This window comes from Lonchura striata, chromosome 2, assembly GCF_046129695.1.
Source record: "Lonchura striata isolate bLonStr1 chromosome 2, bLonStr1.mat, whole genome shotgun sequence".
Classification (NCBI taxonomy): domain Eukaryota; kingdom Metazoa; phylum Chordata; class Aves; order Passeriformes; family Estrildidae; genus Lonchura; species Lonchura striata.
In genome coordinates, this window is record NC_134604.1 from 64,564,415 (window position 1) to 64,587,570 (window position 23,156).

General features: G+C 37.6%; 1 protein-coding gene across 1 annotated transcript in view; it reads right to left on the reverse strand.

Moving 5' to 3' along the window:
- FREM2 (FRAS1 related extracellular matrix 2) overlaps positions 1 to 23,156 on the reverse strand; it is a 118,512-nt gene that overhangs the window by 22,007 nt on the left and 73,349 nt on the right. Inside the window, exons 7-15 of the mRNA XM_021526624.2 lie at positions 13,190 to 13,339; positions 11,082 to 11,291; positions 10,706 to 10,903; positions 8,523 to 8,687; positions 8,258 to 8,440; positions 4,745 to 4,875; positions 3,678 to 3,836; positions 2,470 to 2,773; positions 444 to 575 (exon numbers count right to left, since the gene is read on the reverse strand). Of these exons, the coding sequence (XP_021382299.2) occupies positions 444 to 575; positions 2,470 to 2,773; positions 3,678 to 3,836; positions 4,745 to 4,875; positions 8,258 to 8,440; positions 8,523 to 8,687; positions 10,706 to 10,903; positions 11,082 to 11,291; positions 13,190 to 13,339 (1,632 nt within the window). The remainder of the gene's footprint in view (positions 1 to 443; positions 576 to 2,469; positions 2,774 to 3,677; positions 3,837 to 4,744; positions 4,876 to 8,257; positions 8,441 to 8,522; positions 8,688 to 10,705; positions 10,904 to 11,081; positions 11,292 to 13,189; positions 13,340 to 23,156) is intronic.

Genomic DNA, 23,156 nt, shown 5'->3' on the forward strand with positions numbered 1-23,156 from the left:
TATGGTAAGTATGTATGAGAATTTTACCCACGATACCTGTCTGCATACTATGGAAAGACAAATATTTCTAAACATATTAATATTTAAAAATATTAGTATACAAACATATTATTAAATAAAAAAATACTGTGACTAGTAATTACACTGTATATTTCTATGCACTTCAAGGGAGTTTTACAAAGCTTAGGTCTAGTCCAATCCATGTAAATTTTGCAGTTAATCTGAAAATGCTATTTTTCATATTGGAGACTATATATCAATACAGTATCTTATAGATCTTGTTGCAAACTGCACTTATTAATTCATAATTCATCATTTTTCTTTGTTCCTACTGTTAAAAGATTATGTTATTAACTTGTCTATTTAAAATAACCTGACCAACAAAGTAGCTCAAATAACAGCATATTGTATAAGTTCTCCTAACTTGGCTGATTTTCTCATACCATCAATATGTGGCATTGTGACTGTCAGTTTGATGAGGTTGGCATAGTCAGGATCTTCTGGGCCAGTGTAGCGCAGTTTGGCAGAGAATGGCTCTGCTCCAACTACTCCTGATATACGGGGCTGACAAAGACCTAATGGAAAAAAGAGAAAGCAACCTTACTTTATGTCCATAGGAAACAATCTATACTTTTCTTTCCACTATTTAAGATGTACTTTTCTTCCATGGTACAGGTATCCAAAACAATGAGAATTTTTTTCAATGGCAGGTAAATACTTTGAAAAGTATTTTCCAGAGGTTTCAACAGGAATTTATGTAAAAGAGGATTCAAACATAAATGATTTTTTTGATCAACTGGATCACATTTTCAGAACAAGGTGATGATATTGCATCAGTGTCTTTTCAGTTGCATGTGTTAACCTTACTTGCAAAGCCGGTGCCAAGTGCCATACTTTATTACAGAGGTCTTCAGAGGCATATTTTTTAATTCCTCCCACCATTCTAAGTTTTATGGAAGATACCTGACCAGTGCTCAGCTAATTTTGGCAATGGATTGGAGTATGCAGTGATATGTCCTCACAGATACTCGTGAGTCTCCTGATCCACCAGTAACAAAAATGTAGTTAGAAAGATTGTGCCACAGGATATGCAGAAGTATTCTGCTTAGAATAGAGCCAGCTCCAAAGCTGGATCTAGTTGCTTAAGGCCTTGTTAATTGAATTTCTCCAAGAAAGGAAAATGTGTAACTTATTTTGGTAATCCTTTCCCAGTGTAAGTTCCATGTGTTCCAGTATTAGTCCAAGTTTGGAGGACCAGAGAATTAGGTTTGTAATCATATGATTTGAGAGATATGCAACTCCTTGTTGCATAGTTCAATGCAGTAGTGTCTGCATTCTGGTCACTTTGTCATGTGATGGCCAAAGGATCACAACGTACTCTAAGTAAGAAACAAGCAGATGTAGAAAGTCGAAACAGTTCTCTTCGCCCATTTCTGTGGGATTTCAAGAAAAGAGGAGGCAGGGACTTCTTCTTGGAGAGTTTATTGGGTCTGGAGGAGCCAATCTTGCTCAACATTTCCAAGTAGGAAACTTCTGTCAGGATTGAACAAAATTTCTTTTCTGTACATGACAGCTTTTTGGTAGGTTGGTTTGGTTGGCGGTTTTATTTTTTTTCCTCAAATGCAAATAATGTTAAAGAGACTAAATTTTTTTTTTTTTTTTTTTTTTGCACAATCTGAATTCCTTTTGAGAGTTCAGTCTATGCATTGGAGGTCAGGCATCTTCAAAGTGGAAAATAGTCAGGATTTTTGTAGTTTGCTTTGATCATTGCATTTCTTTCCTTCTACATCACAAGTTAGCTCAGGTACTGGAAGTAATTTATGCATGACAACTCAGTCCTGAGCCTCACCTAATTAGCTTTGCTAATTTGTCAAGTGTAATCCAAATAATGCATTATTACAACAACAAAGGCAGTCTGTTTCATATAACAAGAAGGATGAATAACTATGAATGCCTTGACCAGGGAAAAATTCTGTCCACGCCCTGTTATTGGGCCTAGTTGCTTTAGTCTTTAGTCAAGGAAGAAATCAATTTTCAGGTGTGCATTGAGGCCTGAATGCCAAATGAAGTTTTGCTTCTGGCTAGGCTTTGATATGCCACTCCCATGTGGATTCTCCAGTGTCTAATAGGAGCTGAGACTGTACTGCATCATTATTGTGTTTAATTCGAAAGTCAACAGAAACCAGGTTTCACTAATTCTATTGCCTGTTATATACTGTTCTCATGAATATACAAATTTGCTATGTAGATTATTATTTAAAGATGTGGAGAATTAGGAAAGAAGAAAAACTTTTTCTTTATACAATGGTTTGCTGTGTCAACACAGTTTTTGCACCACCTCTGCCAACAGCAGAAGAAAAACTGACATGGTAATGTTAAAACACCTGATCATGAAACCAGCTTTTGTTAGGACTGAATTTGGGATCTGAAAGAGACCTGTGAATCTTGCAGTAGGTGATGATGTCTTACCTTCTGATGTGCTTATAGTGACAATAGGGCTCATAAGCTCAAGACCCTCATTCCCATCTGAATTCACAGCCCGAGCTGCACACTGGACACGAGAACCAGCTTGAAAGTAAATGGAGTCGAGTGTAATCATCTTAGAGGAAGTGAAGAAGGTGTCAAAGTCAACCTCCTTCATGGGGCTGGTCACACCATCGGGGCCAGTGGGGGCACTCACAAGCCACCGGTACTGTGTCAGAGTATTATTGATGTTCTCACTGGCACATATAGAACCAGTCTTGTCAAAGTCTTCGTACTTAGGATTACAAGCCTGCAGAAAAAGGCAGATGTGTTAGGAATTTATTTGCTTCACAGCAAAGGAATTTTAAGTCATCAAGAGTCACAAAACTCAACAACATGGAACTTATAATCCCACTAAATCTCATAAGAAATCACCTTATTTTGACAGTGATATATTTAGCATTGCTAGGGTAGATTAAAAGGTGTATCTAAGTATGCTTACTGAAATAAAATATATTATTTTAAATTGATTTATAGGTGAAAATGTGGCATAGTTATGAAGACACAAACTACACTCCTATATACTACTTTTAATTTTAATTTCTCCCTTTGATCTAATTCTGCAAATACACTTTGCATTTAAAGATTTATCTTCTTTGATTCTTTTTTTAATTTAGAAGAACCATTCAACTTGTGACATTCCTATGCAAAAGGAATGTGTGAAAAACAAACTGAAGATGGACAAAACATTCTTCAAGGTATATGAATATTTATGTAAACTTTTCAGTTGCAAAACTACTAGTGAAAAAATGAAAGAAGCCTGTACTCCTTCAGCACTCATTTTACAGTCCATGGCACTCATTGAAAACAATGGCTCATCTGTTATCTCCAGTGATATTAACTCTACAAATAAAGGCAGGATAATGGAGGAAATACTAAAGTCATGCAATCACAGATACAGTGTGAGTATCAATATCAAACTCTTCTTAGTCAGGAACAAGTGAAACATTTTTCTTTCTATGCTTTTTCTCCTCCTGAAAATGAATTTATTATCCAGACAAATTAGATTAGCTCTAAGGATAATTCTAGCTTGAACTAATATGTGTGACTAATATGTGTGACTCATCACCATATGGATTGATGCTGGGTGTGTAAAATCCACTAAACAAAATCAATATACTGATTTTGTTCCGTTTTTGCACAGAGATACTCACTGTGATACAGATGACAGGATAGCCAGCAATGGGACTGGCTCTGTCTTTGGCTTTAGAAGTATCATCATATATCAATAGAGATGCAACTTGAGGGACAGAGGGAAAGGTGACATCTGCCATGCTGTTCATTTCTTCGATGTAAACAATAGCCTTGACTGTCTGACAGTGAAAAAGATAGAAACAGTTCTCTGTCAAAATTTAAATAAACAAGGTGGACCTCAACCAGAGTGTGTCAAGCCTTCGAAACATTGTTCCAAAAGAAGTTCTAAAACCTCAATTGGATGAGCTATTGAGAAAGGGTTGAGGCACTGAAAGTACACTGCAGAGTGCAAAAAGAAAGAGGTAAAATGATTTTTTTCTTTTCAAAACAGTGAAGATCCCAGACCTTTAAATTTGTCTCCCAGATTTTTTGTTATCACTTCAGTATTCTGGTAGAACCCCCTGTGTGCAGTGTATGCTTTAATGCCTGATGGAAATGGGGTGTTTGTCATCAGCAAAGGCTATGTCTCTTCTGTCTGGCTTCTGGAGTCAGTCTACATATTGTGTGACACTCATAAAACAGATGGGGATTTTATGCCATTTTATGCTAAATCAGAGGATTATACTGTTTGAATTAAAAGCATGCAAGATACAATGCTAAATAACAAGCATGTGTGGCTATTTAATCTTACACAATAAGAATAATGCTAACATGGTTTTGACAGCAGCAGTCATATTTCACCTGAAGTTATTCAACATAGAGGTTTTTACAACATAGAGGTTGTATTTCCAGAGAGTGTTTCCAAGAGGACAGCAGTTTATAAGACTGATTATATGAGAAGAATATGTCTGGAGCGATACCCTGAACACTCAGTCTTTCATTGACTCTGTGGCCCCATCAACATCATTGCCTTGATAATAAACTGTTTTGTTTAGGTGTTACTGTGACAGCTGGGGTGGCCATTTTGTCTTTTACTATACAAGCCAAGGTGTGAATAAATCTTAAAAGAAGAGTAAAATGATAAGCCAGAAAGTAAGACGTCAGTTTAGCAGATTTTGTTGTTCAGGACTTTGCATGAACTTGTTACCTGTATTTCTGCAACCATGTTCTCATCAGGCTTCAGGTGGACAGTGAAGGCTTCTCTCATCTCCCTTACTCCATCAAAGAGAACTTCAATCTCCACAAAGTGCTGTGTTTCACCCTCCTTGAACTCAATTTCTGAAAACATAAGACAATTAAAAATAAATCTGTTGATCATAACAACCTGTGACTCTAGGCCCAGTAATTAGAGATGGCAGTTAATACTCACTTTTCAAATTACAGATGTTTGCAAATTTAGTTAAACTTATTTGATGCTACAAATAATGAATAGCAGTGGACACATGTAGAAATCACTGAAAATAAGACATAAATGAAGAGATGTGTGAAGATCAAGATTTAGTCTAATGGAACCTAATGTTTTGAAAATTATCTGTGACTAATTACACAAATGTTGGTAACATTATGTGAATGACCAAAAGACTGAAAAAGTCTAAATAAATAGTATCCAACAAAATGCAATAAATACAATGATAAATACCAAAAATAAGGAACAAAGCGGCAGCTACACCAAAGTATTGTATTTTGAAAGTCATTGTCTCTGAAAAAACTTTGTAAATTATGGTGATAAAAAGTTCAATCTTAGCTAATTGTATTTGGTTTGCACGGCAAGGCTTTGGTAGTGGAGAGCCATAGGGGTGGATATCCTCCATATCTGACAATTCCAGCTGGCTCCAAGAGGGACCCACTGCTGTTCAAGGCTGAGCCCAGCAGTGGCAGTGGTAGTGCCTCTGGGATAACAGATTAAAGAAGGGAAAAGACTGCTGAACCACATAGATGGGAAAGAGGAGTGAGAATATGTGAGAAATCACTGTGCAGGCACCAAGCTCAGTGGGGAAGGAGGGTCAGGAGGTGTTCCAGAAGCCAGAGCAGAGATTCCCCTGCAGGCTCTGGCGCAGACCCTGGTGATGCAGGATGTGCCCCTGCAGCCCAGGGAGGTCCATGGTGGAGCAAAGATCCACCTGCAGCCCATGGAGAACCCATGATCAAGCAGGTGGATGCCCAAAGGAGGCTGTGACCTCAGGGAAAGCCTGCAGTGGAGCAGGCTCCTGGCAGGATCTGTGGCCCCATGGAAAGAAGAGCCCACAGTGGAGCAGGTCTGCTGACAGGACTTGTGACTCCATGAGGACCCACATTGGAGCAGTTAATGAAGAAATGCAGACCATGGGAAGGACCCATAGTGCAGTTTTAGAACTGTTTTCTGTGGGTGGGACCTCATGCTGGAGTAGGGAAGAGTGTGAGGAGGAAGAAGCATCAGAAATAATGTGTGATAAAGAGATTGCAACTCCCATTCCCTCGAGCCAGTCAGAGCTAAGGAATGTGGGAGTGAAGCTACCCCAAGAAGAATGGAGGAGTGGGAGGAATGTCTTATTTCTCCTCATTGTGCTCTAGTTTTATTGGTAAAAAAAATAAAACTATTTTTCCCAAGCTGAGTCTGTTTTCCCTGTGCTGATAATTGGTGAGTGATGCCTCCCTCTTCTTATCTAGATCCACGAGCCTTCTGTCATATTTTCTCCTCTTTAGCTGAGGAGGGGGAGTCATAGAGCAGCTTTGGTGGGCACTTACTGTCCAGCCAAGATCCACCCACCACACTGACAGAGTTAGGGAGTACTATGATTCTTGACTGTGTTAACTACTAAATAAATAAAAAGTACAGAAACTATTTAACATTTGTGCCTGGAAAGGGTATGGGTGACAATAACCAAAATAGTAAGCGCATTTCTAATACTTTTTTTTTTTTTTAAAGAATGTCAAATTCACTTTGAAGATGTACAGAAATAACCAACAGAAGCTTAGGACCAGAAGAACTTGCAGAGAGAGTGATGGTCTCATTGGTATATGGAAACATCACCATAATCAAAATATACCAGGTGATAAAGACCTCTGCACTTTAAAGGGTCAGGCACAAAAAACAGTAGTGCATTAAAGCTGAATTGTATATGGGAAATAAGGGACAGTTAGGTGATACAGACTGATCAGTGAAGTAAAATGCTATGAAACGCTCTTCCTCTCCAAAGTCTTCAAACCAGGACCAGATGCCCTTTCTAAAGGACATGCTTTCTCCAGCCAAAGTTATTTGGATCAATACAGAATAATTACAGAATAATAAATACAGGAATTATTTGGGAAAACTGGGAGAATATTGGAATCCACAGTGAGTCTGACTATGTGACTAATGATCCTTCCAATCCCAAGTGTAATTATGCCAGGAAAATACACTTTGTGGTACTAAACATATGAACTCTCATCTGAGAGTTAAGAATTTTACTGATTTTCAGTTTGCCACACTTCCTTCAAAAAACTCAATTAAGGATGTGGGTTTTGTACCTATGACTGAATATGCAGGTTCCCTAAACCCACAAGTATTCTGAAACCTGTGGAGAAATTCTGCACATTACAGACCTTTCTCAAAGGCTTGGGGGCAGAGGCTGAGAGCCTCTTGTTCTGCAGTAGCACATTTCTCCTGAAAACTTTGCTGCCATGTGCTGTTTGTGCACAGCAGGGAGAATGTAAGCAAGAAAATGCCTACAGGTAATGTGCACAGGATAAGTATCAGCTGACACTAAAAGTTCCTGTGGTTTTCAGGGGGAAAGGGCAAAACTCTAAAATGCAGGAGCAAAGTGACTGGAATTAGCAAGCTCTGGGTTGATGATTTTCTTGTGGCTAACAAATTGCCTCTTCAGATATCACTAGTGGCAAATGCCACTCCTATGGAATTTGAAGATACAGTGTAATGCTGTTGCTGGATGTTCAAAGGTAAGTCATATATTCCAGCTGGACTGGATGCCAAAATAGTTTATCCAAAACTATGAAAACACTCCAGCAATGAATGATTAATCTTAAAACACAGAGTACTATCATGTAGTATCATAAACTTTAAAAGAAAAAAAAAATCATAATGCTACAAACTCCATTAGTCATTGCCTAAAGCACGTAGGTGGGCTATTAATGGAAAGAAGTTTATCAGCTAAGAAATTTCTCATTCTGTTGCACAACTTCTCTCGTCATTTATTGGTAGTGTGGAGCAGCAGGCAGTGAATTCAGAAATACAGAAGGAAAGCTTTATTATTACAGAACATAGAAAACTAAAAAGAAATATACATTAATTCCTACATACAGCAAATCCCATTATCTTAATGAATTGCTCAAGAAACAACCACACAATCATATCCTATAAGCAGATGTTTCTTCAGAGTAATATTATTACACTCTGCAAATATAACTAAGGTTTAAGTCACACAACCTCCATAATTTCTTGGGCTACAGACGTTTTCAAAGGAGTCCCAATCCTTTTGTAAATATCTTCACTGATAATTAGTATAAAAACAGGAACTGGCTGTTGTATACCACAGGGGATTTGTCCACACTGAATTTGAATAGGAAAATGCATTTTGGGATGTGGTTTCAAAGTACTCTAATCAGAAAGTTATTTCATTTTTCAAAAATTATGTTACAGTCATGAATGAAAACAAATAGTTGGATGTGATAAGTATGATCCTACCTTCTGATATGGGGTGATAGTCTTCTCCAGAAGTAGCAGATCCATCCCTTGTATGAACTCTAACAACAGAAACTTTGGAAGTGTCTCCCAGACGAAGCACTGGTATTTTCACAATTGCTACTTGCCTTGTGTCCTTTGGTTCACTCACACTAAATTTGGTCTCACCAAACTTAATGATAGCCTCTGTCATTAGAAGAAAAAAAAAATGGTTTTAGAGCATGCAAATGGTCTTCCAAAAGCCAGTAACAACAAGCTATTCCCTTACTGTCTGCATCATCCCGAATCTTTATCAGCGTCTCATTTTGTTCTCCAACAGAGGCACCAAAGGAAGAATCACTTCTTGGAGTGCCAAGAACCAGGCGTAGCTCTTCTTCCTCCTCGTGGAAAGTATCATCCGTAAGCACCAGCGTGCAAGGCTTCTCAGTTTCCCCTGCAATCATTCTGAAGGTAGTTATCAGGCAGAACTGAGGTGTTCTTTGCTCTAATACAGTACTTCTTTCCAAGCCCAAGGCACCTGACTCGCGCTGGCCAAGGCATCCACATGACACCATACAAGTTAATGAGCAATGACAGCAGCGAAAGCAGAATTAGCAATCATTACCTTTCTATGGAAACTCATTAAAGTGGAATCCCCCCTTGTGGGACTTCTGTAAGATAAGTTTCTATTTGGTATATCCACTTTACATGTATTAGTCCTTTTGTTTTACCTAAGAAGAAAATGCTTCCCAGTGACCTCTTGTAAAGAGTGCGCTTAAAAAAGTAAATACTTGCACAAGGAAACAGAATAATAAAACCTTTCTAATGTTAATACTAATTACTAATTACCATTACTAATACTAATTGCAATTTTGTCCTGAATTTCTGTATTTTAATTCTCTTTTGATTGGACAGCCTCCAACTGTGTGGACCTTCACTTAAATTATTCTGTTTGACTTTAGTCTTTGAACTCCCACTGATTCCAAGTGACATTGAATATTGCCATAAAAAAGCTTTGAAGTATCAAACCTCTCAATTTTGCACTCACAAATTATTGTGCCCTGACTTACTAGATGTTCAGAAACTTGAACATCTTTTCTTATGTCTTTTACACAAGCAGCAAGACCTATGAAGGGTGTTCAGTGTCTGGCAGCCAGCATGACTAGGTGGGCTCTTCCTCATGGGACTGACTCCTATGCCCCAGACAAAAGGAACAGCACAACAGGAGAGAGATTAGGTCAATTTACTGTATTTTTTCATCATTACACATGCAGGTAAGATCAAGGCTCTTCAAGATGAAGAACCAGAGCAGGATGCTGACTGTGTTAGTTTTCTGAGTTTGCCTTTTCCCCTAACTATAGAAAATGAGAAAATTAATTGTCCCTTAGAAGGAGAAAATATGCAAAATACTCATCCTGCATATTGTTACATGGAAAATGTGAAAACTGGAATGAAACTGCTGCATATTAAACATGCCTAAGAAGCTTATGGAGTCAAAATATAATTCTAGTGGACCTCTTTGTTATTTGTCTTTGCAGAGAAATGGTAGGGCAACACTCAAAAACAGAGAAAAGTCACTTCCTAAAGTGGCCCAGATCCATTAATTCTTACTAGCTGGACTCTTTCCTGGTTGCACAGAAGGAATAGCAAAGGTGTAGAGTACAGGACAGCACTAAAAGCTGAGGCTAGTCCTAAATAAAGAAAGACTGATAAACTCACTTTTTCAAGAGAACTATGATACATGTCTACAGAAATACATGTCTACAGAAATACAAAGGTTGTAATTTCTGCGATAAGGATATATCAAGGATATCATGCTGATGACAGAACTTAAGACTTTTAAAAAGTTTCATATGTGTGTAAACTTCAAAGGCTACAACACCAAACTGCCTTCTGCACATGTAGAAAGAATTAGGCAATATTCTTTCAACATAGTAACATTTGATTTATTTGCATTTCATCTCTGATGTGGGATATTAAGTACCTGATATTCGTGGGCGGTCTTAGGAAAGCCTTGGTGGGAGAAAAAAAATTCAAACAGGAATTAGGAAGCTATATACCTGTTGAAAGATCTGTTACTCATTTCAGTGCATGTCAAATGTATTTACCAGAAATCTGCTTAACAAAGAGCAGAATTTCTGAAGTTTCCTTTCTGACAGCAGATCTGTGCTTCTCCTGTGTTATGCCAAACTTTTTAGCATATACTCTTTTGGTTCTTATTGATTATCCTTCTAAGTTAGAAGTGAAGGAAATAGAGGCAACATCATCCCATTGTGTATGAAAGAAAAACCAAACCTTTGTTTTCCAGAGTGATCCTTTTGGCACTACCCTATGAGAAGACAAAATTGAAGCACAACAAAACAAAACAAACAAAGCAAAGGAAAGCAAAGCAAAAGAAAAGAAAACATAGTAGAAGAGAAAAACAAAGCAAAAGAAAACATAAAGGCTTCTAAAATAACATCAAGAACTTACCAGGAAGGAATGTGATGATGGAACTGTCAGTGTTAGGACGTTCTTCGAAGTCCATCATAACCTGAGCTGAACCTTGCCTTGTATAGCATCTCACAGTGGATGTGTGTCGGATATCCCCACTCCTATATATCATGGCAGAAACCTGCCCATCATTTTCATTGGCTACATACACAGATTCTTTAAACTGCATCTTTGACACTGGGCAGAAAAACATAGAAAGCACATGTAAAGTATAACTGCAGAAGTTATCATATCTTCCCTCCACCATTTCACATTTACTTACACCACACTGCACTAGATATAGAACACAAGCAGCCAGACAGGAAATGACTAATCTCCAAATGATGAAAAATAATAATAAAAAAAAATTACTCACAATCAGACACTGAGTCATTAATGAAGATGGTGGTCTTGCTGGGTTCTCCAAGAGCAGCATTCGTGGGCATCCTTAGCACAAGCTCAAACTTCTCTGTTCCTTCTAACACTGGCTGTCCAAGATCATCCAGAATTATCACACGAAAAGTCTGCATATTGACTCCAGGTGAAAAATCCAAATTACGACTAATGCCTACATAATCTATTCCAGCTACCAATAGAAAAGAGATAAAAATATCATTGCATATAATTAGAAATAAAAATATCCATCATAAGGCAGTTAGTTGTAGGTAAATATTTTTCATTTATAACTTCAGTATTTGCCAAATGCTGGCATTCATGTAAAGCAAAAATATCTTTTAGTATTTAAGTTGGACTACACAATAAAATAATTCAATATTCATTAATTTTTTGTTTAATGATGATTTGAGTCACAAAATGAGACTGATTCTCTTCTGTTCTAAACCAACAGTTATTCCAGAAAAACATATGAAATTTGCTTGAAGTGAGAAATGAAAGCAAGCAAAAAGCTTTGAGAGAGACTCTGGAGATGAAACAAAGTGTTTTGGAAAGAAATTTTTTATTTTTTTGTAACAAAGATGGAAGTTTTAAGATTAATATAAAAAGGAAAGGAGACAAGGCCAGTGAGCTGACCAGGGGAAGAACTGCTGTTGAGAGGAGTTGTGTAAAACAGAATGAATAGAAAACAAATAAATCAAATTCTGCTCAGGACATATTGGGTGAGGTCTGCCACCTTACTCTCAAAGGAACATTGATCTAGGTTTGTTTTCTTTTAAGCAAATCAAACAAATCCTGTCAATAAGAAGGCAGCAAACAAAACAATATACTGACTAAAAATTACACTGTCTTGGAACCAAGGCATTAAATGTATCCAGGACTTTAGGGAAGGACTCAATTTTAACATTAGTTTTTGGGACAATAAAAAGCAGAGCTCTTGAAACAAAGCTTTGGGAAAAACACTTAAACTGAAATGGAAATCAAGTTTGGAATTCTGTGAATTTGACAAAATTTGGCCGGATTAAAAGCCATCATCACATGGGCACTTGCCTAAAAGCTCGACTGCTATACTTCCCTAGAGCTAAGCCTCTAAGGCAGGACTCCAGGACTGACAGCTCAGAGAAGCAGACCCACTACTGCACTGTGTAAGGCAAGGAGCCAGGTTCATGGTTTTACAGGCAGCCAGCCATGTCAGAACTTTCATGCTGTGACCAACAGACTAGAGAGCTCAAGAGCTGAGCCATTCCCAGCTTTTAATCCTAGAGGTCTTGGCACATTGAATGAAGATCCTTAATCTAAGGAAGGATTTTTTTAAACCAGAAATAAAATAACTTAAATATTCAAGATTTGGTAAAGATATCAGATCATAAAAGCAAGTTCAGAACTGAAGCAATCACATATTTTTTCAGACTTAATAATTTTATTTTTCATAAGAAAGATGCATCTGTGTTATGTATATTGTGTTGTGCATATACCATACATATATAGTATGTTTAGATATTCCTGAAATAACAGTAGTTACACTCAGGATAAGCATCTAAGGCAGATAATTTTTATGCTGCCTCTATGTGAATATCCTAGTTTAAACATTATGACACGTTTTATGAAAATAATAGAGTGTGCTAACACTTGATTCTGCAGACAAAGGCTCTGTCAATGTATCCAAGAACCACACAGCTGAAGCAATTGTGTTCCTGAATAGGTTACTAGGTAATAATTTCTCATTGCCTACAGCAAAAATGAGAGAAGCAAACTCAGCACACTGCCAGCGATCATAACCATGCCCAGAGTATGCTCTTGAGGCAGCAATCAGCTGCCTTGTAGCAGTCTTTATCCGAGGATTTAAAGGCATTTCTCTTTGTGCTATACTTCATAGCAGCTCTTACTCCTGTTTCTCTGAAATTCTGTAACCACTTAATTTGTTCTAAGAAGAAGAGATCTGCTAAGAGCAAGACTCGTCCAATTTTCATTTTATGTGGTTGAAACTGTACCAAGACCCAGTGAACCAGCAGGTGTGAAACGGAGCAGCAGGTGCCAGCAGCGTGCAGCAGCAGGAGCAGCAGTGTGAACCAGAGCGAAGCGATAACTCACCCTCTGCACTTGCTGGCTCTGACTTGCGGGACCTCACCGTAACAGAGGCGGCTTTGGACAGATCGGTTCCAGTCCTCCAGACACGGACCTCAATGTAGCCAGCACTCTCATCAACATAGTACTCATCATTTCCAAAGTAGAATGCTGGTTCTGGTGAAAGAGGGATAATGTCCATAAATGCTTCTTTACCTTACACTGAAGTTAACAAGAGACCATAAAATCCACACTGAACAGTGGAGAGCACTTTGCTCATCTCAGTAAGTGAAATAAAGCTTCTTTTTTCAAGGCTTAGAATTCTTCTAGCCATTTTTTGGCTTCTTTTCAAGTATTGGTTTGTACGGTTTTAGATAGCAATTGTTATATCAGCACTGTGCTCTTTTTCTTGCCTCCTACATTTTCAACTTTTTGTGTTAGCATACATGAATCTGTGTACAAAACCAAATGTGGTATCTCACTAAACTTGTTTTAGTTGAGTCCTGTGCACAAGCCAGAAAATTCCTTGCATTTTTCACTTTGGTGAAAACATATGAAGCTACTCTTGGTAACATTTTCCAGCTAACTAAAGGCTCAAATACTTAATTTTAGTTCTCCCACATCTAGCATTTAAAACAAAATCAATCTTATTTCATGTAAACTGAAATGTGAACAGTCTTTATCTTAATACTACTAAAGTTCCACAGTTCATAAGAAAGAAGAGCAAAAAGCAAAGGAGATTAAGAGCTATTTCACTTAACAGACACGTTGTTTAGCTTCATTTTTAACTCCCTCTTCCAGTTTTCCTACCCACAGTAATTTCACAAAGTAAAGAGCCTTAAAAACATATCCCAGCTTCATCCTGCATGTATATCATCCCCCATTTTTCTATCCTTTCCATTTGTGTTTCAAACATGCAAGATTAATCATGCACAGCCAGTGCCTCAGCTTTCCCACTGCACAGCAGAAATCCCAGCTACCTCCCCCAAGCACAGAAAGACCTACCCAAGTTCTCCTTGCACTTCATCACAAGTTTCTTATCCTGTCTTGTGAGAATTTATTAGCCTCATGGGGCTACAGTATCACAAATGCATTTGAAATACCATGCACCATACAGCCAATGTAAATCCAGTCAGCAAAGATCACAGCAATTGCTCAGTGCTCTATGAGCAGCAAAAAAAGAACTCCTTTAATATTCCTCATCAATGAAAAACTGCAGCTGCCTCCCTACTTATCTGCAAAAAGTGAAATCATGCAACAAATTAATGGAACTGAATGTATTTACTGAAAAATAGTGCAGATTCATAGACCTGTTTGAGCATTATCAAAGTCATCAGCCTTTGCAGGATGAAAGACAAACCTGGAAGAAGTCTAACTTTAGAAGATGAAAATGTTGGTTCCATTTTTTTTTTTTAATTCAAGAGCATGTGTATTTAACGGTGTGTGTATTTGTGTGAACAGACAGACACACACTGATTTTAATTTATTTGCCCATAAAGGCTGGCTTGTCAGTAGGTGTTTTTACACTTGGAACATCTGAAACATTTTTAATGGCTGAACAGGATACATTCTTTGTACCTTTTGTGTAACTACTATTAACTTTGATGAGAGTTCTTATTACAGGATACTGAAGCACTGGATATTAGAGCTGTCATTTCAGACATAGAATGTTCTAAATTCTTTAAGACAATAAAAATACAGAATGTCTACTAAGATCAAATGGTTATTAACGTGCCAATAATTAGATAAAGGCAGTTAAAAAAATTATCAATTATAATACAAGTAATTTCTTAAACAGGTAAGCTTAGTGTTCAGCACACTTTCCCAAGCCTAATCTTGTTCTTATGTCCCAGTGGTTCCGGAACTTGATCTGGACTTGGCTACACTTCATTTTTAGCACTTTAGCAAGAGGTACTCACATGGAGCCTGCTTGCTCTCAGTTTGCAAGGACAAAGATAGGCCATTGCAGGTTTCCCAGCACAATGAGCATACAGGAGGACAGGACGCACTGCAATCTGAAAAATCTGAGGAGGTGTGGAAACATTCCCTTCTACTTACTGGCTGCTCAGGGAACTTAGATGATCTGCCTTAAACTAGATGGAAGGCATAAAATAAAATATTGTTTGTTTCTTACAGAATTATCCTAACACTTGCTTTACTGCTGCTGAAGAAAAATCCTTGCATACTATTCATTCCTGTAGTCACAGTCAAACAAAAAAATAACGAAACTTTCAGAGCGAGTTTTTCACACTTTTTGAGGTTTGTATGTTCAATGAAAGACACATTCTGCATGGTTACCCATCCTAGGAAACAAATCCTTACAAATGTTTTCTAAATTCATTTCCTGTAAGCTGTGTTAGTAGCTCCCCAGGGGAAGGAGCAAAGCCAAGCTCCTAACAGGGAAAGCATTGTCTATCTCAGGTCATGTCTGGAAAACACTCTGCTCAATGACTTCAGGCTCACTTACAGCAGACCTTTAATCTAGTAATCACTCTGAAGAGAGACTACTGCAAATTTAATGGCTCCTCTTAGAGAAATAAGAGGAAGTTTTCCAAAGGTTTTTTTTTGTTCAGACCCACAGATTTTGCTGGCATGAAGTTACAATAATCAGAGGAGAAAGGTTAGGAGCTTTAGTCCCAGGTTTCTTGGCACAGAAACACAAACTTTGTCCTTGTACTTAGAGAGCCAGAGGCATATCTCAACTACAGCTCTAGTCATTCATCAAGCAGGAAAACAAACACTTCTCATGTTAGGAACACGTCTAACTTTGAAGGTACATCATCAAATCAGTGCACAAAAATAGCACTGATAGCACAAAAATGTTTATTTCCAAAGAGGCTTTACCTTTTAAAATTATATCCTTATAAACTGCTTTAGGGAGATATTGCAAAAGAGTAGGTTGTTTATAAAAAACACTGTTGGCAGTATATTTAGGACAAACACAAAAGAACAGACTCTTTTCTGCTGACACCTTGATAAGGCTTAAAACTAAAGTGGATTTCATTGATACATGCTGCCAGTGATGTACACACACATGCACATATATATATATATATATTCTTAGGAGGAAAGGAGCAATAGAAGAAAACAGACATGGCATTCCAACCTATTCAGATATTGGAACCAGGAGAAGCAGTCTTTACAAATGAACTTATGGCTCATCTTCTCTAGGGTTAAGACTATTTATTCTTAAAAGCTTTTGCCTTCCTTCTTTCCATGAACAGTACAAACAAGGCTATGATGTGAACATTATGAGTTGCTGAGCTAGCAGAAGTCTGTTGTGGTAATGCAGAAGGTGCAAACTTTCTTTTGAAGCCTACAAGCCTGTTCTGGTACAGTCTGGACATGCTAGGGCCGTGCTGAATCTGAAGTAAGGAACCCTGATGGCTGGCACAGCTAATTAACTTGGACACAAAACCAGACAAACATGGCTAGATTTGGCTGGACCTGACCTGGCTCATACTCAGGCAACACATAACATCCCTACACAATGGCTACTTGCATTTCAGGATCAAAGCTGGCATTAAAGGACTGATGTGATGAGTCTGTAACATAACAGATTCCAGTGTTCCAAACATGAAGTGTGTGAGCTGTAGGTAGACCACTTAAGAGTGAGAGTTCATTAAATGTAAGAAGGCATGAGCATTTACTGTTTAATAGCAGTAAAGGTCACCTTCTGAAATCTCTCTCATATATCCGTCTTAATAACAACAAAAGAAAAGCCCAGAGAAACCATCACATTACAAAAACTTTATATTAAGACAATATCAAAGAGGACTTTAAAATCTGCACCATTCTGCAGCTATTTACACACACTTGAAACTATGCAAGCAAATGAGCTTGTATTCAGCACAATGAATTTAATTTGCCAAGTCATTTATTTTCACTGAATGCTGTAGAAGCAGGGGTCAAGATTACAGTCAAAGCTCAGTTCTGTAGCAGGTACCTGTTGTGCAAATGCCAATAACTTTTTATTTGATGTGGTCAAAACAGATTACTTTTCAAATTCATATGCTGCAATCTTAACAGCTTTCCTCTTCTTAGTAGTGTTGTCATAACTTTTGCAACCAAAAAGTAAATTCCCCTCAGAATCAAAATTGCTAGTTTCAGCCAAATTGCCACAGACATCATCTTAAGCAAATGTCTGCTTTTCCATTTGTCTCAACAGACCATTTCTGCCTATTGACTTATAAAAGGTTTTTAAAACAATCCTGCAAACCCTGTAACAGGTAATAGGACAGATTTAAACTAATGCAATCTTTACTAAATACACTTTGTTTTTCTAAGAGAATTGCTGTTTCTTTTTTAATCCACAATGGCAATACCATACATTGATTACACTGGCTCATCCCTTAATTACTCTAATTTTTTTATGCAGCTTAACCTAGTAATTTCAGTAGAGTAACATGGTGCGAGGTAATAACTGCTATGAACAACATTATATATGATTCACATTTAATTAATTTATGATAGACACTAATTTAACATAACACTTTACATTTTAACTCACCCTTTATGTTAAAGTGCATCCATGCTTCAATTTCTCTAGACACACTACCATCACAAGCAGCACTTGCCTGGCAGGCTTGGAGTCTATATCTAAACTGTCTGCTACATCAATAAACAAAACTCAAATATGAGTGAAGTAGCATGTTAAAGGAAGCAGATTATAGCTCCAGCTGCAAGAATGAAGATGGCAGTGAGATGGCTACAGTGACTCCCCATCTCTGGTCACCTGCACCTTCCTTCTTGACAGCCTGCAGGATTCTTTGTAGCCTGGAGAAAAGAGCTAATTCTGATTTTGCTTAATGTCAGGCTACTGATCATAAACGGTATAGTAACAACTTGATGAGCTACAGAGTATACCTGAACAATGGAGAATAAAGACATTAGAGTGCATGAGGACAAGCTGTAGCTCAAGTCATTGAGGATGTGTGTCTCTAAAGTAAAAATGAATTTTTCAATTAGCTAATTATTATGTACAAGATAGTAATGAACAGTCTTAAGTTATTTCTCAGCTACAAACAGCATATTAGTAGAAAGGCTAATGTGTGCTGCTCACACTAAGTGATCTTCCCTTGAAGCGATTAATTTATTTTTGTTAGCTTGCTAAGAAACATTGCTACCTTTCTGAAACACCAAATTCATATCACTGAACTAACATATACATGAAAATATTTATTAGTAGAGTAGTATTTCTATGATTCTTCCACACCCTTCAGGATATAACACAGACCTTCATATCACTGGAACTACTACACATGTTGAAGGAGTTTTTCCTATGTTCAGTCTGAGGACAGGGCCCAAAGATTTTTCTTGCTGTAAGTACATCAAGCTCCAATCACTTACCTTAACCATTCCATAATGCAAATAATTGCTTCATTTACCAATGGAAATAAAAATATAAAGACTAAGAGATGAAGAAACAGATACTGGAATCTGGGGGAACACCCAACCATGATTACATTGCCTGCAGCAAGCATCTGAATTTCACATACCTTTTTTCTACTGGCTATACCTCCCACAGAGCATGAAACCAACTTAGAATCTTCTACATGCTCTATTTTTAAATTGAATTAGATTACTTTTATATAAAAAGCCTGGAAAATTGGATTGGTAACAAATCCTCAAATCCTCTGATGAAACAGAGGCAGACAGATAAATGGGAAGGCTTGGCAGTAGCATTTAAATATACCACACAAAAGGTTTTTCACACACAAGGTTTTTCACAAAGAGGTCAAGCTTGAAGGTACTTACAGTCAGTGATACATTGGGTAAAAAATGAGGGCTACAAACCAAAATGGCATGAGAAGTTCAGCAGTTTAGAAATCAGGCTAGATAAAAGTATAGTATGCAGCCATTTCTGGCTGATTCAACCTTAAATTTTGCACTTTTACTATTCAGTCACAACGATGGTTGCGTTGAGTTTGCTTAGCCAGTGGAAACAATTTCTTATAGGCTTTTCTGCTCACATACAATCAGGACATATTTAGCTCACCAAGGCTGTAGAAGGAAAGTATGTAAGGTATCCCTTTGCCAGAGCTACTGGTGAGGATGGGACTTGGCAGAGAAGACAGAGCAGAAGTGAAAATAGAGCAACAGCCAGACTTATCAGGCCACAAAAGCAGAACTCTAACAAAAGAACATATGCTCTGCTGTATGTTAAAACTTCTTGTGTTCTGTCTCTTGGACTTTTGATCCCATCTGTGTGAGAGAGATGAGTGTCCTGATAGTGAAGAGAGATAGTAACTGTTAATCTTTTGAAGACTTGCACGTTCAAAAGGAGACTCGATGGCATTAAAGCCCAATGGGCTACCATAATTACAGTGTTCAGTATCTTTTGGGTCTTCAAAGACTATGAGCAAAGTCTCAATATAAGGAGATTCAGAGTAAGGAAGATGATTGAAGAAGGCTTAGGAAAACTGAATGCAACAAGGCATCCTACTCAAATTCATGATCCAAATCTTAAATATGCAGAGCACGCACTCAGTCACTAAATTCACTCCCTACAACCATATCCAACCATGAACAGATGATCAATTTGAATGGCATTTGCTAGGCATTCATTCATTTCTGAACAGTGTATAATAAATGCAAGATCTACAGTACAAAGACCAATGCCATCAAAAATACAATACGCTACGGCAAGACACAAGGAAGAAAACAGTTCAATGTACTCTTGAGTGAACTGTCAAACCAATAATGCATTAGGCTCTGGGATGCAATACCAGTTCACACAAGAATACCACTTCATTAAACTCATTCTAAGTTTAACAGAAGGCATAATTTTTTCTACAGTTCATGAAAACTTGTGCCTTCTGCTTATTGGCTATTTTATGTTCTTTGAGTATAAAACTAAAAGTTTTCTGCATTTCAACACTCTCCTCAAAATATTACTGCAATTTACTTACAAGTGTAATACTGCATGTGTAAGCAACACATTTAAAAACATACAGCAGTGAAAACTGAAGAGCTTTGTGCTCCACCAGCTGCATTCCCTGCGGTAAAATAGCCATCTGAAATAGATGTGACAAAGTACTGCCTGGAGATCATGTGCTGTCCTCCTCACCTATCAAAGAAACCCAGATCACAAGGTTGGACTGTATTTCTAGTTACTAAGCAGATGAATAAAAATTAGATTAATCCAACAGTAGTTCACACACACACATATAGACACACACACTCATAAAATGTGACACACCTATATTATAAACTGTAAGCAACAAATAATGCTAAGAAAGCAAATCATAAATGTGCCTGGTTACTCTATAGAATGTCCTACTGCAAGGTATGACATTAATTTATTTTTGTGATAGGCAGCAAACAGGCAATTTCTGAAATCTTTAAGGCTATCATCATGGATTGAACATTTTTCACTCTGTTAAACTGGTGATAATAAGAAGCTATTAGTAAAGAAAACTGGGAGTATAACTTGTCATAAGCTGGCTGCCATCCACTTTTTCCCTTGATTAGTTGCCAACCTGGCCACCTGCCACAGGCTGGGGAAAGGGGAGGGGTCATATAGAGATTTTACTTAATGGGAGGACAAAAGAAGTTAAAAGCTACACAGAAGTGCCAGAGGCATCAGACTCACAAGCATTGTAAAAACATAAAAGGGAGAAAGTAATCAGAGATGGATGTGCACAGGAAAAAAGAACTAGATCACTATTTTAGGCATCTCCAGAGAGTGGTGATGGATAGTTGGCCAAATCATGATTCTAGTCTGTAACATAACAGTGGGCCTGCTCTGCCTGTAGCGTTCAGACTGTAATTAAAATTGGACAAATGCACTAGCTGATGTTAACTAACAAGATTAATCAACCACATGTTCAGTTTAAGATCTGACAGATCTACTGGCAAAGAGAAAAAAACACATTTGACTTGCCTGCCTTGGAGACCAATGGAAATAAGGAGATTCCAACTTGCCTTGTGAAATAAGGATGTTCTTCTGATAAACAATGTTAACTGATAACAATTTTAATAAGACAGATTATCATGAGCTTTAAATTTGGCTCAGTTTACACATGGAGAGTTAGTTCATAGTGCCTGCTTGCTAGAAGCCAATGCAAAACATATATTTATAGTGTAACATTGCAGAGCTGACTTTCTAGGCTATTGATAGTAAATATTAATATGTACTTTACTACTCCAAGGAAGCTGGAAAAGTGTTAGTGGGTACCAATTGCCAGAATGTGGGCTAAAGATATTCAAAATTTAATTAAGTGTAAGGAAAGTGACAGCAAGTGTTTTAAAGAAATCTCCAGAAGACTAAATAATTAATGTGTTTTGTTTGACCTCTAACACTCCCTTTCTACATTAGGATCCCATAATCCAGTTTACTCATCTGTAAAATATTCCCAGCCAGTGCTATCCTCTATCATGTGGATGGCATGAGTGATTGGCTCTGTTGATCAGGTGTAAAGATAATGGTCAGCAAATCTCCAACATAAACCTGAGTCCTTTGCTTTCCCAGCCTTGGTGTAGAAATGTCAAGAAGTTTGAGCATCTTCTTGCCCATCTAATGTGAATGAAGCGGAAGAAATGTATTTAATGTACTTCCTGCTGTGAACAGCATGAGTCTTCAACAATTCCACTAGGGCAGGAAGACTGTTTGTCAGCTTGGCTGTAAGGCTGCGTGCTCTCACGGCAACACTAAATACAGTAGCATGGAATTAAAATCACATGGGGAGACAGCCACTAACAAAAAATGTGCAGCACACAAAATAACTGTAAGTATTTTCCCCTTAGGTGCAAACTTCCAGCTCTGCATTCACCACACCTCTTCTCTTCAGGTTTCCAAACGTGACTACAAACTGAGTTTTAAATTTGTCCACAGTAAAAAACCAAGTAAGTAAAAGAGTTTAAATTAGCAGAGCAGTCAAAATATCGGGACTATGAAGAAGCAGAGCTTTTATTCAAACCTTGTTAAAGCATTTTGTATCAGACTTGTAGCATACAAGACAGTAACAGCTACTGCAAGAACCAAATTACAAGCTCTTCATTCCCAGATGAATACTAACAAAATACTTAGATCTCATTTTTTCTCTCTCTCTATGAAATTATTTCAGAGTCACCGCTTCAGCTGGAAAAACACAGAGCACTTCCAGGCTGATCTAGCTTAGTTGCTAAGTGCCTGAAGATTAAGGCATTTCCATAGAAGAGTAGGGTCTGAGTGTTTTCATGAGCCTTAGACTAAATTCCAGGATTCCCCTATCCAAGGGAAATGAAAAGTGCACATTAGCCTCATCTTCCTTTCCCTAGATGCATAATATTTATTTATTACGTAAAGTGCGGCTTTCAAATGACTTTTATGCTGAACTCTGTGCTCTCTGTGCAGTATAGGTATGTCCTTCACGCCCAGTAGTGCTTACAACATTGTATTTACAAATTAAATTTCTATGGTAGGGTTTATATCTACTGTAATAAATCAAGATGCACCAGGTATCCTTGATGATTGAACTCAACAATTTAGATACTTGACCTAGGATGGGATATTTCCTGGGAGTAGATCTCTCTTTTCAATAACTATATAAGAATCCTGTAATAGCCTATTTGAATCAGAAGTCTAAAGTTATAGAGGCTGATACCAAGTGAGATTAGTGCCACCCTAGAAGTGGATGATTTACATAAGTCTTTTCCCTATGCATGCTTTTCTTCCATGGTTTACAGTTAACAACTATCACATCACATCTGACTCCAACAAACTATGTTTTTACTTTTTAGTGCCTTTACTGTAGTGGCATGTGTAACTTCTAATCCACGGTTTCTATATGAAGTTTTTTCTGCTACTAACTTCACTAACTTAATTTTTTTTTCTTTTATTCTAATTTTAGTATCTATGTGGAAAAGTCCCTTCCAAATTAGGAGATGTCCCAATAGCAGCACCAATCTGAAAATCACCATTCACAATATATAAATATACCACTGCATGTTCTACATACTACAATTTTTATTTTCCAGATTTTGCTTTGGCAGCACAGCACAACAGCATAAT